General features: G+C 37.8%; 1 protein-coding gene across 6 annotated transcripts in view; it reads left to right on the top strand.

The window, feature by feature from the left end:
• The window catches only part of NAV3 (neuron navigator 3), a 279,388-nt gene that overhangs the window by 226,124 nt on the left and 34,100 nt on the right, over positions 1–19,164 (top strand). For 5 of the 6 annotated variants that reach the window (XM_086609950.1, XM_086609951.1, XM_086609952.1 and 2 more), the window contains exons 17-22: positions 682–723; positions 3,039–3,199; positions 5,045–5,233; positions 7,716–7,768; positions 12,853–12,876; positions 15,228–15,305. In XM_086609950.1, coding sequence (XP_086466076.1) covers positions 682–723; positions 3,039–3,199; positions 5,045–5,233; positions 7,716–7,768; positions 12,853–12,876; positions 15,228–15,305 — 547 coding nt within the window. The remainder of the gene's footprint in view (positions 1–681; positions 724–3,038; positions 3,200–5,044; positions 5,234–7,715; positions 7,769–12,852; positions 12,877–15,227; positions 15,306–19,164) is intronic. The other variant, XM_086609954.1, reaches the window with a different exon arrangement.

The raw sequence follows: 19,164 nt of genomic DNA on the forward strand, positions 1-19,164 counted from the left end.
TTGTGAGAAAACACTCAAAGGACACTTACTTGAAGGAAGGTTAGTAGGTGCCCTTCTAGTGATGAATTAGGAAAACTCCAGTCATACATTTCTGCTAATCAGCCACTCTGCCACTGTGTGTGCATGAAAACGGAACAATGTTGCTCTGGTGCCACTTTTCATTGTCCTCACTATCACCGTACTATGTGAGCCCCACAACATCAGAAAGCCAAGGATCTGTATATTTAGCATGTGTTTCTACGTGCAGAGCTGTCATTTGGCTTCTGGCAAGGCCATGCTGTCTCTTAGCAGGTGTCACAACCTTCATTTCTTTCGGAAATCTATTGGCATATCGCAGGCAACTGTGAAAAATAAAGATTCATACTGTGACCATATGATTCTTGCACAGATTGCACGGTGAAGCTGTAGGAAGGTTAGAAATAGTAAGGAAGGACTTCTTTCTGACTTGGATATTCTCCAAATTAGTATTGACCCAGCCCAGAGCATGTCTAGATGAAAAATGAATGTGCAGCTGTCCATGTCCTATTGTCCCCTCCTATGAGTCAGAGATTTATCATGAAAGATATATTAAAAAGCATTAAATGACCTTCTGTTATGCTCACAAATCTAGACCTTTAAAATTTTTAATTCTGAACAGTCCTGTTTACTGTATGTCCTTAGGGATTTTTTTTGTTTTAACAGCATGCAGCTTGACAGAAATACACTACCCAAAAAGGGATTAAGGTATATATTTTTTTGAGCATGACTGCTGCTTCTCTGTTTTCCTGTAACCTTTTCTACACTCTTTTTCCTTTTATTTCTCCTTTTGTTGATCCTGTTTACAATAGAGTTCTTAGTATTTAGATTCAAACCAGAAAATGTATATTTTAACAATGAACTTTTTCTTTCCAAATCTTCCCAGTGAATAAATTTCCTTTCAAGATATGTCATGGAAAGACAATACTGTTAAGGATAGTTTCCTTATGCAATGAATCTTAAAAGGTGTTGAATCCTGGAGAACTAAAAGAGACAGAACAAGATATTTTTGCAATGGGACTAATTGTTGAAAACTTTATTGAGAAAAGCAAGGTTTTATAGGTGCATCTGAACTTGAACTTAAAATGCAAACACTGATGCAATTTGAATTGAAGATATACTAAAGGGTAGGGCTAGAAATTGTTAATTTTAATATCCAAGGTTTGTAAGTATAAAATGAGCCCTGCTCCAGCTAGTCGTCTTGGTCTCTATCCAGCAACACTCAGAGCCCAACTTTGCTACTAATTCCCCACTAATTAGAGCTGTCTTCATCACAGAAAAGAGAAGTCATCTGCGCTCTTCTCTGCTCCATGGTTAAAAGAGGAGGTCATTCAATAACTTGTCTAGGCTGATCAGGCATGACAGCCCATCTCCCTAATCCAGAAAGGAGATTTGGCAAGCAAGAATATATGTGCATGCACACAGATGCTCTGCAGCCTTCCAGTCACTGAAATGACACAGTTAAATCTCTCGAGTTATTGATAAATAATATTTTATGAAATTTTAAGATAGCGCTAAAGTGGTGTCACTAGAAAGCACCTTCTACTCTTCTGCATCACATGTTCCTTAACATGAATTTAATCAAATTTCCTGTTATCTCAAAACAGTCATTTTGGATTCAGAGAGAATGGAAAAGGTGGAAGACATGAAAGAGACATAAAGGGGACCCTGCAAGGGTGCAATGGGATGGTTGAGGTTTGTGGCCGTACTACTGTAACGGTGGCTGAAAGCTGAAAGTGAAATGGAGTGGGAAAACAGCTTATAAGCATATAAGCCTGATCCCAGAAAGACCATCAGTTTGATTTAATATACAGAGATCTCAGACCAAGACCCAGTTCCTGAATTCTCATTTTGCCATCTTTCTGATCTGATAAGCACTGGGTAACTCTGCTCTACCACTTTTATGAGCAAAGATCATAGCTGTCTTTTTGAAAGGAGAAAGGAAGTAAATATTTAATCAGGACAAGATGTTTTAATGCTGTAAAATAGTGTAGAAAACCCCAAGCACAACATAAGGACTTACATGTTCATTTAATCTGCTTTCTAAGCAGAAATACTTGTGCCTCGCAAACCTGAAGCCAGAGTATCAAAAGCCCTTTCTGCTCTGCTGTTTGGGGAACACTGTTGGCTCATGACAGTGGTGAAGAAGGTGCTCATTTCTCAGCAGGAGATTGTGCTGAATGAAGCAGGCTATTGCTGACACTGCTGAAAACAATCTCTTGATTAAGACCCACGCTGCCTGCACATTTTAATGTTTAACCACTGCCAGGATTGCCCTTCTTCCAGCGCAGTCAAAAGAAGCTGGGCCAACGAGTTACCATTCCTCCCTCTTAGCTCATGTGTCAAGTTCCACTGTTTGCCATAGGAAGCAGTTGATGAATTCTTAGATTGCCAGACTTCTTCCTTCCAGAGAACTTGTTTCTGTTAATTGTGGATTTTTCCTGTCCCTTTCCCTCCCCCTAGTTTGGGGCAGGATGCAATGCCAAGTAGCATTCAGAGCAGCAGACCATGCGTAGGACCATGACTATCTGTCATTACCAATGCAAACTCCATTTTCAGAGTTGTTGACCTGTTTCACTCTTATCATTTAACCAATTGCCCACACGATCTGTGGCAGATGTCATTTTGTAAGCAGCTACTCACATTTCTTGGCTTCTAGTCTGTCCATTCCCCATCCTTGCCATACAACTTCCGAGCTTTTGCATTAACCTGTACACTTCATATAGCTTTGAAATCCTTTTCTGTCTGCTATGGTTTATCATCATATCTCTTCAAAGGAAGGCAATGTTGTTTTGGGGAGGGGGATGAAGAGGAAAGGGGTTTCAAGTCCTGTACTTTTTCTGTTGTGAAAAAATGGTAAATTTTACTTTGTTAAAATCCCTGGTGATAATCACTTGACTAGACTTGATGCTTTCCAAGGGTTTTGTTCTATCTAACTGGTAGAAGAATATTTATGTGACACTTGTTTCTTTCCAAACTGTCGCCTTGTTGTCGTTTTGAGCATGTCAGCTGTGGTTTTTCAGATATACTCCGTCATCCCGGCAGACGAGTCAGGAGGAAGGCAAGGAATGGCTGCGGTCCCATTCAACTGGAGGCCTGCAAGACACTGGCAGTCAGTCCCCGCTTGTTTCTCCTTCAGCTATGTCTTCATCTGCAACTGGAAAATATCACTTTTCCAACCTGGGTAAATGCCATTTCCCTTCACTGTTTCTCCCACTCTAGAATAGAATCATAAAATTCAACCATTCATATTTCTTAGTTTGCCAGACTAGATGATAGTTTATTTGAATATCTCCATCACCATATTGTGGTACCTCACTACTGAAGGGAAACTCACGATATTATTCTTGGAGTAGGCCAGGGTACCTTCTATTTTGGGTACAGAAAAAAAGCACAGATTGTCTATGATTTGCCCAAGGAGAAAAAAATCTGAGACAGAACTGGAAATTAGCTTCTAGTTCGAAGCTACTCATCTTATAGGATTCACATTCAGTAGGATTTTTTTCCAGTCATTTTAGTGAATGTCAACCCAGGCACTAAACATTGCTTTTTTCCTGTATACAGGTTTGCTTTGAAATAGACCTTTCCAGCTATTTCAGTGGCTGGATTTGGCTGTAACTGCACTGGGCCCAAACCATATCCTAACTTTGAATGCAATATAATATTTTGGGATGTGAGTCGCATTTCAGATTTGTTTGATTACAGGTCAAGATTTAGATTTGGTTCTTCTGGATCTTGTTTCAAGTTAATTCAACATATATTCAGTTTTGTTAATAATTTTATTTTTTCTCTAACGTTTAATAGAAAAGCATTTATTTGCACCGCACTGGACACACACCTAGGTTCACAATGAGCTTTTGTGTTTTAGGCCCTTACTGTGGAATTAGCAGCAACTTTTGAAGCATTCACACTTCAGTCACTCTGTCAAAGCTTATGGCATCTGTAGGTTACAATCACTCAAAAGAAATTTGATCAGACATGTAAATGTTGGTCTTTATTGCATATGGGAAAATAAATTGAACAAAGCCACTTTTAAAAACGAAATTGGATCCTGGCAAAGTGAGCCACTGCTCTGGATTTCCTCCATGTACTTACAGTAGTTTTAGACACAGCTCTTTTTATGCAGTGTTTTTTTTCACTCTATCATTTTCTGCTTACAATTACCTTATTTTTCTTCACAGTTCTTATATTCACAACAGAGAGCAATAAGATCAGGGTTTTTTAAAATTTATTTTGTCATTGTCCTTTGCTTCTTTCTATTATCATAACCCTATGGAATAATTTACTCTCACAGCACAGATGCTCTGGTAGTTTATGACTTAAGGCACATCTTGCACAATCTAAAACAAAAGTCTAAACACTGAGACTGATTTTGGATAGACAATTAGCTTTTTCTTCTAGGCATTGAGTTCGTGTGGTACAGGTGAACCATAACCAGACTTTCCTTCCTACTCACAAGCAAACTTTGCAAAAGCTTAAAGTAGGTTCATTAACACTGTTCTGTATTTCAGCCATGATCGGACTACTTCTATTTATTATAATGAGATTCAACTGGCCTGTGCAGGAATTTCAACCTAATATAGTAGTAGTAGGTGCTATATAAAATCAAAGGATAAATGTCTTTCATATGCCAGTAAACTTTCTTAACGGCAGTAGCTAATATAGGTATATAACAATAAAGTGCAGATACAGATTTATTAGACGAGCTGCTTATAAACTATACTTACAACTTCTTATTCCTTTTTAACTTTTGAATTCTGTCTTGGGCTGTCAAAGCAAATATGTGTGTATTCAGACACCAGTGTTCATGCTACCATGCGTTTTACAGGATTAGTCTCATCCAGCTGCAGCTCCTTGGAGATCATCTGCTTCACCTTTTTGTGGTGGTTTTGTCTGTAGGAATAAAAGCCTTTCTTTTTCTCAACAGCATAAATTCCACCTAACCATACTAGTCCTACATTACAATTTTGTGCAGAATTAAAATTCATTTAATGGAAGCGTTCTTCATTAATAAAGCTTTGTATTCCAGTGAGTCCAACCAACCTATCTCAGTTTAACCTTCCTGGACCCAGTATGATGCGTTCAAACAGCATCCCTGCACAAGACACTTCGTTTGATCTGTACGATGACTCCCAACTGTGTGGCAGTGCTACATCCTTAGAAGAGAGACCACGAGCGATTAGTCATTCAGGTTCATTCAGAGATAGCATGGAAGAAGGTAAGACTGAGTTACTATTTAGATCAGTGAACAGACCCCAAAATAGGCCCCTGGACTGTAGTAAAATTTTAAAATATTTCTTCTGCAACACAAAAACTTAAATAATTTTGTGAAGCTTTTTTTTTAATTCTGTTGAGCTGGACTCACAGGGCTTCCTTACCCTAAAAAAATGGAAGATATTTTTTCACATAGTAATAAGCAATATTGTGTATGTCATACGTGCATAAACCCTTTATCAGAAATTTTGGAGGAAAGGAAGCTATTCTTGGAAAATTATTTTCTTATTTTTGATTCTAAATTTGAAGCGTCTGCGCATACCTTGACTACCGTGATTCTATGCTTTCTTAGTCCTACTCCTGTGTTTCCTCTTTTCCAAATGCCAGTGCTACTTAGCATTCCCCTTTTTTACTTTCTACAGCCTCCTACAGCAAACACTGTGAATTTCTGTATTTAAACTCTGTTATTTAATCTGACCTCTCTACTTTGTTTATGCAGATTATTACTGCTGGTCTGGTTTCTTTAATGCTGTGTGCAACACCTGGAATTTGGGGAATACTTTTGTTTTGGTTTTATTTTTTTGTTCTTTTTTAACCACAGAGCATCTGGCAACTCCTAATTAAATGCACTGTAACATTTTCTTCTGCCTAACATTTCTGGTAAATCTGATTATTTGCAGAATTCTCATGAGCACAAAGTTCTCATACTCTTTAATTAAAAAACAAAAACAAACAAACAACAAAAAACCCACCCCCCAAAAAAACCTACCCACTAAAATTTAATGGAGATTTATTCTACAGTATCATCCCCTCAATCTTGCTTACTGCTAAGTGATGACAATATAAATGGTCTTTATAACAAGCAAATAAAAAAGTCTTCCCCTATCCCCAAAGCTCTTAGTTATGAGATAAAAAGTGAAAAAAAGTCCTAGATGAAATAACAGACAACTAATACTTTTACTTTTCAATTCCTTCTTCTGTATTTTAGATGATATGTCAGGCAGACGTATGGGTATGTAATACTAGCAGTAGGGTGCAGGGCAGATCAAGCTGTGAGTTGTCAATGCAGAGAAGATGGCTGGTTGCGCAGAAGCAGGTCACATAATTCAAGGACAGAGGTGACTACAGACCCTTTGCTAAAGAACGAAATTACCAAAGGAAACACTGGAAGAATAATAGAGAAAACAAGGCAATTAATTTATGCATAGAAAAAGAGGTGTTAAATCTAGAATTTCAGTAATGGGTCACCAGTGGCTTTGGTGAAAGCTTTTTCATTGGTCATGTTTCATATCCAGCTGGAGTGGATAACCATGATCAACTTGAGTAAATGAAAGTCAATGCAGCAATAATAAACGGTTTTCAGCAGTTTACAGTCATTAGAGATTAAGGTGAAATGATGCTGTTGGAAGGCGAAATGTGTTTTATTTAAGATTGGAGATCTGAGGAAGGTTATAGTGAAAGAAGTGAGGTAATGGGTAGAACCACTGTGTACAAGAGCAGAATGAGAGTTTAGCTGAGAGATTTAAAGCAGAGTCTGAAAACTAAAGATGGATTGAAAGCAACAGGGTTTCAATGGTCAGTATACCACATCTTTGTAAATATTTGTCCAGTTACAAAACTAGATTTAAAGTCTATTTGGCTAATCCCAGTGTTATTGTATTGTCAGTTTGGCATGCGGATGCCAGGTAGCTATTAAAGCAAAATAATGTATTTACCAAACCCTGGTAGATTATAAATATTGATCAAAATTTTTTTTAAACAAAAATAAAAAGAAGTAATGAAATAGATTATTATCATCTTTAAAATTCTCTGTTGGTGTATCCTTCCTCAGAAGAGTCATCAGAAGCAAAGTGAGCTTTTTTTCTTTTTGGTTTAGTCTTCGGTTACCATTTTCAGAGAGGTCAGGAACCCCGTTTTTTGAGTTGAAGTCCTGAAACATTCACTCAGTGCTCCTGGGTCTGACTCTACTGATGGTTAGTGGAAATATGGCGTTACTTCTTGCAGTAACCCTTTCACATGGACTACAAATACCCGGGTCTACATTGTGCTGAGGGGAGAAACCAGCTAAGCAAAGCCTGGGAGCCCACCCCAGGGAACGTGAACTGTTTGGCAAAGCATAGTCTGTTACAAAAATCCATTGCTCAGCTTTGGAAGGATGAAAAAACAGCTCAATTTCTGATTTCTCTAAAGAGTGAATTTATCAAGTGATTTGTTGTCAAAACAACAGAAGTCATGCTTGATTTGCTGGTAATACTGAATCTCACTGGCTCGTTCTCCTACCTCATATATAGGACAATGTTTTTTTCTGTATAGAACCATCTTTTTAAGTGCGGGAAAAAATATCAATAGCTTTTCTATACTGATAGGTCATAATTGCTCTTCATGAAAGATTGGCTCTCATTTTAAAAAGATGTTTAGTTATTGAGCTACGTGGGGGAAGTTTTATGCTTTCATCAATATTTCATATTATTTTTCTCTTTTTGAAGTACATGGGTCCTCATTATCACTTGTCTCCAGCACATCTTCTCTCTACTCTACAGTAAGTATTGATGTTTTAGAAAAAAATTCTGCCTGCCTCTGTTCTTATTCATTGTTCTTGAAAATTTCAATACTTTGAGGTTTAGGATTAAAATTGTACTGCAATAAAGCAGGAACATTTATTTTCAACTTTGGTATTACCATCATGTTATTTTACAATAAATTATTTTCATCTTTTTATGTGACTTTCTTAGAACTGCTTTTGAAAGCTAAAAAGAAGGTAATGGTCTAGGAGTCTCTCTTTAAGGAGGGTCCTTATGTTATTGTAGTTGATAATTTTGAGTGGTTTTGCTTGTTTTCAGCTAGTTTTCTAATTGCACAATCTGCAAAGTGTTTTTGTTGTGTCACTGTTTGTGGTACATTTCTTGAAAAACACAAGATTGCTTCAGGGTAAGGGAGATGATACAATTTGCAGTTTAAATGTCTGCTGATCTTTGTTGCAAATGACAGAATTTAGATGTTACTTCCGAAGAGTGTCTTTAAAAGGTGATTAATCTTAGTCAATTTGATTAAGTACTAATTGTATTCTAGCTCAAGCAGAAGATCTGGTTTTGATTTTTTTCTCTCTCTTATTGTTTCTGTATCTTTTTTGAGAGCTTCTGAATCATTTCTTGTTTCAATTGTTCTAGTAACATGAAATCATCTATATGGGAGGAGTTAAACGTGCTTGGACATTCCCTTGATGATTCACAACAGCTGCTTTGCAACCTACTTGCTAACTACAATTACATGCTGTAGTAGCCCTTTTTCACGGGAGAGCAACTCACCTGTTTTCATACCATGCATTCATGAATAGTCTGTCTCCTCTCCATAGTTTCAAGTCTTGCATAGTGTCAACTGCCATCCTGGGAATGACATAGACTCCTCTACCCAGAGCCAACACCATTTCTTGCCTGGGAATACCGAGCCCATGCAGTCTGATGCATTTGTACCGTGTGGTAGCTCTATCTCAAAGCTAAACTCGTGTTAGCTTGGAAAGTAGGTTGCATCCATGCACAGTGTCTACCACAACGGTGCCTCTCCTTGTTCTAACCATAAAAAGGTCTATAGAAGGGCATGTCTAAAACATGAAGTACGCATGCATTAGGTTTGCCCAGGCCTTATGCACCAAGTTGCAAGCAATTCCAGTCCAGACCAGTCCCGAATTATTTTGGGGGAGTGGAATGTACATACAGACTGGCTGCACATGAGGTATGACTAACGTTCAGAGCAAAGCTTCTCACTTGTGTTTTGGTAGTGGAAAAATCAATACTACTATTTCCCTGTCTATGAGACGCTGTGATCAGTTTGTATGGGAGGAGGTGTCCAAAATAATTGGACATACGATTATTGAAAAATAATTCAAGCTTTAATGTCAAGTTTTAGAAGAGTGTTAGGAAACTGACAGATGGTAAAAATCAAATTGTAAAGTGACACAAGATGCTTTCAGCACCTGGTCAGTCAGTAAGTCTGAAATATCTCTGCTCTGACGTTGTGTAATGTAACAAGAGTTTACTAATACTTTCTATTTATGTAACCTGCTATCATTCAAGATTGGAGAGCATGTTGAAAATATTACCTAAACAGTATGATATTAAAAAACAATATTCTTCCTGCAAAGCAAACTTTAAACTGTTCACCCAGGTTGATGCTGTAAGTGGAAAGGGTGTGTAGTGGTAGGACAAGGGGCAATGGATTTAAACTGAAAGAGGGCAGATTTAGGTTAGATATAAGAAAGAAATTCTTTACATTGAGGGTGGTGAGGTACTGGAACAGGTTGCCCAGAGAAGTTGTGGATGCCCCATCCCTGAAAGTGTTCAATGCCAGGTTGGATGAGGCTTTGGGCAACCTGGTGTAGTGGAGGATTTCCCTGCCCATGGCAGGGGAGTTGGAACTAGATGATCTTTGATGTCCCTTCCAACCCTAACTGTTCTATGATTCTATGAATATCTTCTCAAACGTCTGACTGTGAATTCACATTGCATCTAAGCCCCTGCTCCTTAGGTTATGGATTATGTAAACAAGATAATGGAAGTTAGAGAAAAATCTGAAAAGGACAAGAAAGGAATAAATATGACAAAATTACTAGGGGTGACCTTCAGGGATGATTTTTGATCAGAATTTCTTCTGCTTGATCCCTCTTATCATGTGGAAAAAGTTTAAACTTTTCAGCAATTAATCGGACGACGATGCACAAGTGGAGTATAGAAACATGAAAGGCTGACGACTGGTATCGCATCAGCTGAAAGCAAAGAACAATGTTTCATTGTTCAATGATACATACAGTGCAGTGCCCCATTTCCTCCAGCTTCACAGGGTTATGGCACTTGCAACCCACTTTCAGCAATCATGAGGTTCAAGGAGGAGTACAAGAGCTTTTTTACCTTACTTAAGCAGGCTAAAATCACTAAGCAGGAATTCCAAAGCAGCTGCCTTTCCACAAGTGTCTCTATCAAATATGTTTATCAGATTTCTCAAGCACTGCCTTAAGCCTTGGTGCTAGTGTGTTTCTGCAGCCTAATCACTGGAGAGATTCAGACAAAGTACTATATAAAGATCAAGATCTTTATGTATTATTACCAAAGGATAGCTGAAAAGCTTGAAGTTATTATCTGAAAATTGTTTCTTTGAGAATTAGAATACAAGATTCAGAAGAAGCATTTCATATTTGCTGCTATTGAAATTAATAAGTCCAAAGAAACAGAAGTTCTGTGTTTACTAGTATTTTCTGTATGTATTGGCTTCCTTCTGAGTTTGCATTTGGATTCTCAGAACTTTATTGAATAGATTGGAAACCTAGTTTGTAAAGATATGCATGTACAGAGACAACAATTTGGTTTCACAGAAAAGTATGCCATGTAAGCAGACTTAGTAGATGACTGTGCAATCGAAATACTGATTCAGTTTTGGCAGTGAATGTATTTATCTCTCTGAAAAGTTGAAAAAGATGTGTGATAGTGTAAATTATGATAGGTTGTCTCCAATTTTAATCTCTTCCTGCTCAGTAGGTGAGACACTGTAATTTGCATATATTTAGTTAATTGCGGTATTTCTTGCACTGGTTCTCAGCATCGACTGCACTTAGAATCCCTAGACTTCATTAACTGTGCTTAGCCAAGCTCAAAGGAGATGTGAAAGGACATGTCATTTGTATGTTAATATTTTAAGTCTTCAAAAAAAAGGAAAAAAATAATCCTTACAAGGGTGGGATGCATGGATATGATGGAGAAGTAGAGGGAGAAATAAATTATTTCCTTTAGAGCCTTTTGAACCAAGAGCTGAGTTCTGGGTTACAATGGTGGCAGCATGAACTTTTAACTGAAAACTACTCAGACGTATTTGGTTGTCAAATTTTATTTTTTAAGTCGATAGTCTGCCCAGAATCCTGTTCTTTCTCTTTCGTTGACTTCTTCCACTGCCCACAAAAGTTGATTTGTGGGAGCCACCTCTCTGAACTCTGGGATAGAGGCAACGCTTGTACAGTGAGGGAGTCATCTGGTAACAACATGTAGCACTGCCTTCATCAGCGGGAGCCAGTGGCCTAAGGACAAGGGACCACATCCCCATAGGGCATTTTCAGGAAAATGTCACTGACCCTAGCTTTTTTTTTTTTTTTTTGGCTTTCCTTGACACAGTAGAATTCATAAGGGGGCATGGTCTTTCTTGATCCATTGATGTTGAAGTGACAATAATGAAAACAGATTTTCATTATTTTCTGTAGGCAGATCTCCTTTTTGCGAACATAGATCAGGAAGTTATTATCAGTATGTATGTTCCACCAGAGCTGGCAAGTAAAACAATCATTACACTAAGTCATTCCCATGCAGTGATGTGTCAGGTATTACGGTACCAAGGGCAGTTCTACATTTTGCACAGGGAAATATCAGCATCGTACCCTTTTTAGTGACTATTAACAGATAAGCATGTATGGAAAGAGGCATTTTCTAAAAGTCTCCTCCCCCTACACTAGGTGAAGAAAACATTTCTATAATAAATTATTAAAATTCTAACAGCACAAAACTTGTGCTTAATACAGGCTTTAAAAAGCAGCTGTATTAATTTGTAATAACACAGATACTGCCTGATGTCAGGGAATCTTCTGAGGAACTCTTACTGTGGGTTTTTGTAGCCTTTCTGGTGTTATTCATAGCTAATTCTTCTACTCACATTTTCCTTTTACTGCTTACTTCTCTTCCAGACAATATTAGACTGCTTCTCTGAACTTGGGCCACCTCAGATCATGGGAGGGATTGATTTCCAGTACATTAACTGATTCTTATTTTATGTTACAAAAGGGTTCCTCTCTCATGGCATGCCATTGCTTTCCACTAGAATCCCACTGAAGCAAGATTTTTCTGTCCACCAAATGCCTCCTAAATTAGACTGCTCCCATGCTTACAAATGTAATGACTTTCAAAAGTTTGCTTTGCAATTATTTAGTTTCTTAGCTTTTTGATAAAGACTGCTGAGTAAATAACATAATTATATGACACAATACATAATAATATGGAAAATATCTAAAATTATTAAATACTATTACCAAGTTTAATCTGAAACTTTAGCATGCCTTGATAGCCCTCACTATTTTGGTCAGTACTCTGTATAGAAGAAATTACTTTAAAGTGCAAATACTCCTCTTCCCTCACCTTCCCCCATATATGCTTTACTGGTATTCTGCCAAATTCTCTTAGCAAGGATTAGGCTATTAGGAATATTGCTAGGTATAAAATAAAGCAAATATTCTGGGAGGCATAATAATCATCACGGCGTAAAAGTTTGCTGGTAACCGACTAAGATCCGTGCAGTGACAGCATAGCAAATTTTCTTTTGCATCTTAGAAATGTAGCTGCAATTTCTGCAGTTCTGTTCCTCTTTTCCCTTTATCCACTATTTCATGTTGTCAGTATGCTGGCAAACTCTTTGGAGTTTCGTCTGGAGCCTTGCCAAGTGAGTTGAAAAGAATTCCATTTATTGTTTTTACTGCATACCTTCCTTAAATGTAATGGATCCGTGAAACTATTCATTTCACTTCAGTGTAGCTGGCTTCTATTACCACAATTATGTTGCAGACTGCTTCTAAGCCATTTCTTCTTTGTTTTCTTCCAGGCAGAAGAAAAGGCACATTCAGAGGTAAAAACTGTTCTTCATTTCTATAGCTGTGTATTGTCTTATGTTATTTTAAAGGTTATTGTTTCTCTCCTGTGGCTGAACTGCTGAGACGCTGGGGAAAAGACACCCTGTGTCATTGTTGCGCTCTTTGAGAAGGATTGATAAAGAACCGATGTGGCTTCTAGGGCACTAGAAGGTGTTTTCTCAGCATCGTGCTGAAGAATGCCTCCTGGCTGAGGTTCTGAAAAGGTGAAAAGAATTGATGAGAATTGGGCTTCTGAGTGGAGGAGTTGTGATAAGTCTGATTTCAGACTTAATACCACTCTGTACTGAATCTAAGGGACTGTGCAATTCTAGGTAATGTGCTGCTTTAAGGGAGAAAAAATACTTCAAATGTTCACTTTGAACTTCTCTCCCTTCCATTTTGCATTATATTAAATTTCTGAAACTGATCACTTTGATGGGTTTCGGAGCAACACAGATTGATTTCAGATATAAATCAAATCTGACGTGGAAAACAGCCTCTTTCTCCTCACAGTGTATAAGAATGGGTGACAAGACCAGGTCAGCAGCTGGATACAATTACAGCCTTTCTCAAAATGAAGTCCTGGTTGTATTAAAAGGGCACCAAGGAGTAGCAGCAATAAAATGCAGCACCAAGGGGTGCACTTCCACTTCACAGAGCTACATGTCTTCCAACACCTGCATTTAAGCTGCTCCTGTTTTTACTACTCTAATCAGAGAAAAGTCAACTCAAAGATATTTTGAGGAAGTTGAACAAATAAACATATTCTTCCTTACTTGCCACAGTATATTTCAATATAATTTTTACCTGAATTTTTTGAGCTGCTTTCTCTGAAAGTAGAAGCAAAGGACCTAAAGAAGCATGCCATAGCTCAGCAGTGTAAATGGTAATTCCTCATTTCATTGCCCTTTATTCAGGGCTGTATATAGAGGTGAAACAACATTTCTTTCCCATATATTTCTCCATGATGTTTTCTCAGTGTCTAGGTCTGTTCTGTGATGCTCTTGCGGAAGATGTTGAAGAGTGCTTCATGAGAACTGCTTTTGTATTGTTGCAGGAACATGATGAAAGTGTAGTTTAAGCAGGAAGGTCAAATAATTGGTATTGAAAACCAAAGAGAAAACTTAGAAAAAGAAAAGTGACAGTCCAGGACAGAGAACAAAAATAGCTAGATCGTTCACACTGGCTCTATAATCTGTCTCTCTTGCTCTAAGCCAGTGTAAATGACCTAGCTATTTTTGTGTCATATATGTACAGGAACTTGTCCATACTTAAATCTTATGCAATATTCTCTGTTGGTTTTCATGGGAGTCATAAAGTTAAAGTAGTGGAATAGTCTTCACTAGCGAATGGTCCCTTTCCTAGGCTAGTTTTAGACATTTTACTTCTCTAGTCTGAAATAATTTCTTTTATGTCTGAATATGAAAGGGGTTTCAAAGTGAAATTCCATGCTGTGCTTAAGTTCAGTGCAATGCCTGGAGTCCCTGTGAGATCTCAAATAGTGTTAAATGAGCTTAAAATGATGCGCAAGCTTCATGCTAGACATGTATCCTAGCTGAAATGTAAACAGATACTTTTCTTAAAGATTCAGTTTTTCATGAAAGGATGCAGGAACCTTGAGTTAAGTTTATTTTTATATCAACAGGCACATTTCAAGCTACATTTTTTTAAACTGGCAAGCAAGTTTATGTATAAGATTTAAAGTGGCTGCATGTTTGAATCATAGGGACTGTAGGAAGTACTATGTAAGAGAAAAAAAAAAATATGTTACTGTACTTCATCTAACTTTAGACAACCATGAAGCAAAAATCTGTGTCTGAGGTAGTCACAGAAGCTTTCTTCCTGCCAGGCAGTGGGGAAGTACTTTTTGGCACTTCATCTAAGTCTAAGGTAGCCATTTAACATATGTCGGATGCATCACTTCTACAGTCAAGGAAAGAGAACCTCACTCAGATTCTGTTGTATTTGATAATCTCAGGCCTCATCCAGGGCTGCTATCATTGATTGCACTAAGGATAGGTTTGGAACCTATGGGATTTGGTAAAAAAAACAAATTTACATATGACATATGAAGTAATTAAGCATTTGCCCATAGGTGCTCCCTTAACTGGGATCCCGGCTCATACACTCAGCGCAAGAGAGCTGTTGGGGCAGCACTAAGTGCCAACTTTTAATAATTTGTATTTCTGAATAGTTCTGAGATTAAACTGTGAAATTAAGACTTTGTAAACCTATTAGTGATCCCTTAAGAAAACCAAACCAAACCAAACCAAACCAAACCAAACCAAACCAAAACCAACAAAAGGAAACTGCTGAAATACTGACAGCAGTCTTTTTTTTCTTCTAGCAAATTCAGAAACTACGGAGAGAGCTGGTTGCATCACAAGAGAAAGTTGCTACACTCACATCTCAACTTTCAGCAAATGTGAGTATTTTTTGCTTGTGGTCATAAATGATATCAGAGAATACATTATCAGACTGGCTAATAGCTCTTACTCAATTCAAGTAGCAACATATGATCTGGGAGACTTTGACTGTTTGTTTATTTATTTTGGTGTTTTTCAAATTAATTATTTCATTGAGTGTCCATATTGCATCAGCTTCAAGAAGAAGAAATCTTGTATTTAAACACAGTGGAAATCAAAATGAGAGTTTCCACACTTTGGGTGTGACAACAGTCCCATCCAGTTCAGTTTCGCTCTTTCCTCAGAATCAATTAAAAAAAAGCCCAAAAGTAAGGAGACACAACCAAAGAAAGGGCATGAATTGCAGATTCTGATAGAATTCATCGTAGTCTTATTTCACAAAGATAAACCCTGCAAAACGCAGATAGATGTGGAGGGAAGCACAGTATATAATTGTATATAGGATTCATATGCTGTGATAACTATGCTGATATGTAACTAACAGATAGTGGGCTGTTTCACAGATAGCTCTCTGATGTTCTTTCCAATTTTCATACACTGATAATATAAGTTATTGAACATGTTATCAGAAAATAGTGCCAGATAGGGAATGTGAGCTGCAATCCTGTCTGGTTACTATGGTTTCAGATGAAGTTACTGGACAGTTACTGAACAATCTGTTGTAGAATGGTTTTCAAATGCAATTCAGGATATAACTATAGTTACCATTCCCAAGGAAAGCTGAGATGCAGTTGCAAGAGAGTATCATTTTGCATTTCAAGAAAGCAGTTTTTTGCTGTGTTGGGCAACCTACAGATTACCTTTCTTCAAAATGCAGATGTACTGAGTATTTAGATCTATAAATTCTGCCATTATTTTCAATAAATTATTTCAGTTGGTGAAGTAGTACTGTGTTCACATTGTGGGAAATAATCTCTAGTGTGAAAGCTGCTTGTTCTCTTAGGAATGCCACATGTGAAAATGTAGAAGAGCTGCTCTTAGCACTTTCTGCTCTGTTCAGGTGACTGCAGAACATCTGTGGTTGGTTGTACCCCTGTAGCAGTATGGATTGCCAGTTTGTCCTGAGTTCTGAGAATAAACTAGTGAAGCAGACAATATTATATCCTGCAATAGATGAAGTCCTGCAGTGTTCATAAATTCAAAAGCTGGATTCTGGGTTGAGTTATTAATTCAGGAATTTATATCCAGCATGTCTTTTTTTGGTATGGGGTTCCATCTCTTGTGTATTTTAGACACTGATCTTCATCTTTGCCAGATTGGGCAATTCTTCACTTATCCATCCTGAGAGCAACAAACTAAAACCGACAACAAGATGTCAGAAGAGCTAAGCCAGCATGGCTCGGGTAGTCGTGTTTCCTAACAAGTGTGTTGTTCTCTGCAGGGCACTTTTCTTTCCACCAGAAACACTGGGCTGCAGCAGCTCTACCTTGCAGTGGGGAGCACAGCGAGGTGAACTGTGACTGGGCTTGTGACATAGCACAATCACAGACATCCCACATCCACTCTAAATGCCCTGTTAATGCCCACTGTTGAGGTTTAGCCCAGCCGGCAACTAAACATCACACAGCCGCTTGCTAACCCTCCTCCACCCCCAAGGGATGGGGAAGAGAATTAAAGGGGAAAAGGGAAGGAGACCCGTGGGTTGAGATAAGAACAATTTGATAATAATAACAGTAACAATAACAATAATAATAAATGAATATGTATAATGATAATAATATATGCAAACAAGCGATGCACAGTGTAATTGTTCACCCCATGGTGACCAAGGCCTCTCATCCCGGCTAACAATCCTGAAACAGATAAGTCCTGACATCACAATCCCAGACGAGTGAGAAGCCCAAAAAGAGAATGAGAGAGTGATAGCACTCTGAGAGTCTGAGAATGAGAGCCCCTGGAAGAGCCAAAGCCCTTCTTTCTGGTCAACCTTCATCTATATACTGGGCATGACATTGCATGATATGGAACACTTCATTGGGCAATTTAGCCTCAATCCTAAATCTAAGTTCAAATCATAAGGGCAGTTGTGGATCCTTTGTCCCAGCCGTGCTCCCCCCAGCCTGTTGTGCTCCTGTCTGACAAGAACACGGCAGCTGAAAAGTCCTTGACGTCTCAGTGCCAACTATAAACATCAGTGCACTATCAACATTCTTCTGAATGAAGAATTCTTTTGGAATTTTCTCAGTTTCTGAAAATTTTAACTTTCTTCTTTCTGAAGAAACTGAGTCAAACTAAACATAGATAGTCACATTTTGGCTTGATTTTCATTCAAACTAATTTAGCTGCATGAGTGAGAAATAAATTGGGTTTGATCTGTTTTAACTTGTGTTTTGTTGATTTGGGATCCGGTGTCATGTACTGCCTCTGGACTTCTGAACTCCTAGTAAGAATGCCTATAGCGTTCCTACTGATCTAATTGAAGAAGTAACATTTTCAACAGGACAGTTAAAAATACATGTGCACCTGGTTTTGCCTATCCAAAAGTACCACATTTGTAAACCTGCATGTGCTTGTATGTGTATATATGTGTGCACAGACGCTCCATATTGTATAAAGGTTAATTTAATCATGTTCTTTTGCCTGTGTCACCCACCTTCTAATCCGTCTCCATGGAGACAGTCTTTAAACTCTAAACCTATAAGCAACCCTAAAGCTGATCCTTTTAGCACATGGGGTTTTTAAATGATACCAGAGAAATCTTTCCTTTTTCCAAATCCCCAACATGTGGAAATTCCCTCAAAATTAAACTTGTCAAGAGCATCAAGCTTGGAGGCTTCGAATTCTCCAGGCATGAACAAGGGCTTTAAACACTTTTACAATGAAAACAATCTTAAAAGAAAAGTAGATATTACTAGTTATGATAAGTAAATATTTTTCTGGATATTGTAATGAGATATATACTTTACAAAACCAAAAATAGAGAAGTATTTCACAATAAGTCTCGTTCTGAGTTCTTTCTCTGCTATGTCTTGTACAGAAGATGTAAAACATTAGAAAAACCCCACTTCCACCAAAATTGAAAGGATCAAAAGAGACCTCTTAAAGATGTGTTAGTACTAATTCTGTCAGTCCTTTGAGCACTTTATGTAAATAAATTCTAGAAAGTATCACTTCAATATCAGGAATAAAATCCAACTTGAAAATATATGTGTATATATGACATTTTAATTGTGATATGGCCTCTGAAATTTAGTCTAATTACAGAATTTATATTTAAATGCCAGTGATTATACACTTTTCATAAAAATTATGAGAGTAACTAGCAAATACTTTATTTAATTTGACAAACTTATTACAGACCCCAATGGGCTTCTAATTTTCATGAACTTGCCCAGTCTTAGCAATGCTTTACTTGCATGTATTTGTCTATCATTTATCCTCTAATTTAAGAGACATACTTTAGCAGCCTCTGGTGTTTAAGGGAGAAATAGTCCTAATCACAAAAGCTGAAATTTGTCCTCAGAGAAGAAATCAAAACTGTATTTTACTCTCTAAATGGATACTGTGACCCTCATTTTGAGTCACATTTGTACTCCAGTAGGCTAAAACCTAAATGAGCAGTAAGTCTAATGCAGAAAAAAAGTTTGGTCACTCTGCGTATCTCTCCTGTAGCTACATGCATCTCTGGCAGGCAGAGAATTGTACGAACAGAGCATCTTCTATGGTGCCTTTGCTGACCAGAAAATTACTCAGTCCTTTCTGATGCCTTTGCTATAAATGGAATCGTCTCAGCCTTAGTCCCTATAAACAGAATCATCTCAGCCTTAGTCCTAAACTCCTTCAAATTTCCCTACTTTCGGTGTCTGAAAACAGGCAGCACTTTTTTTCTCTCTAGTCTGGAGAAGGAAACTATTAATA

This window comes from Tauraco erythrolophus, chromosome 4 (assembly GCF_009769465.1).
Source record: "Tauraco erythrolophus isolate bTauEry1 chromosome 4, bTauEry1.pri, whole genome shotgun sequence".
NCBI classification, from domain to species: Eukaryota; Metazoa; Chordata; class Aves; order Musophagiformes; family Musophagidae; genus Tauraco; species Tauraco erythrolophus.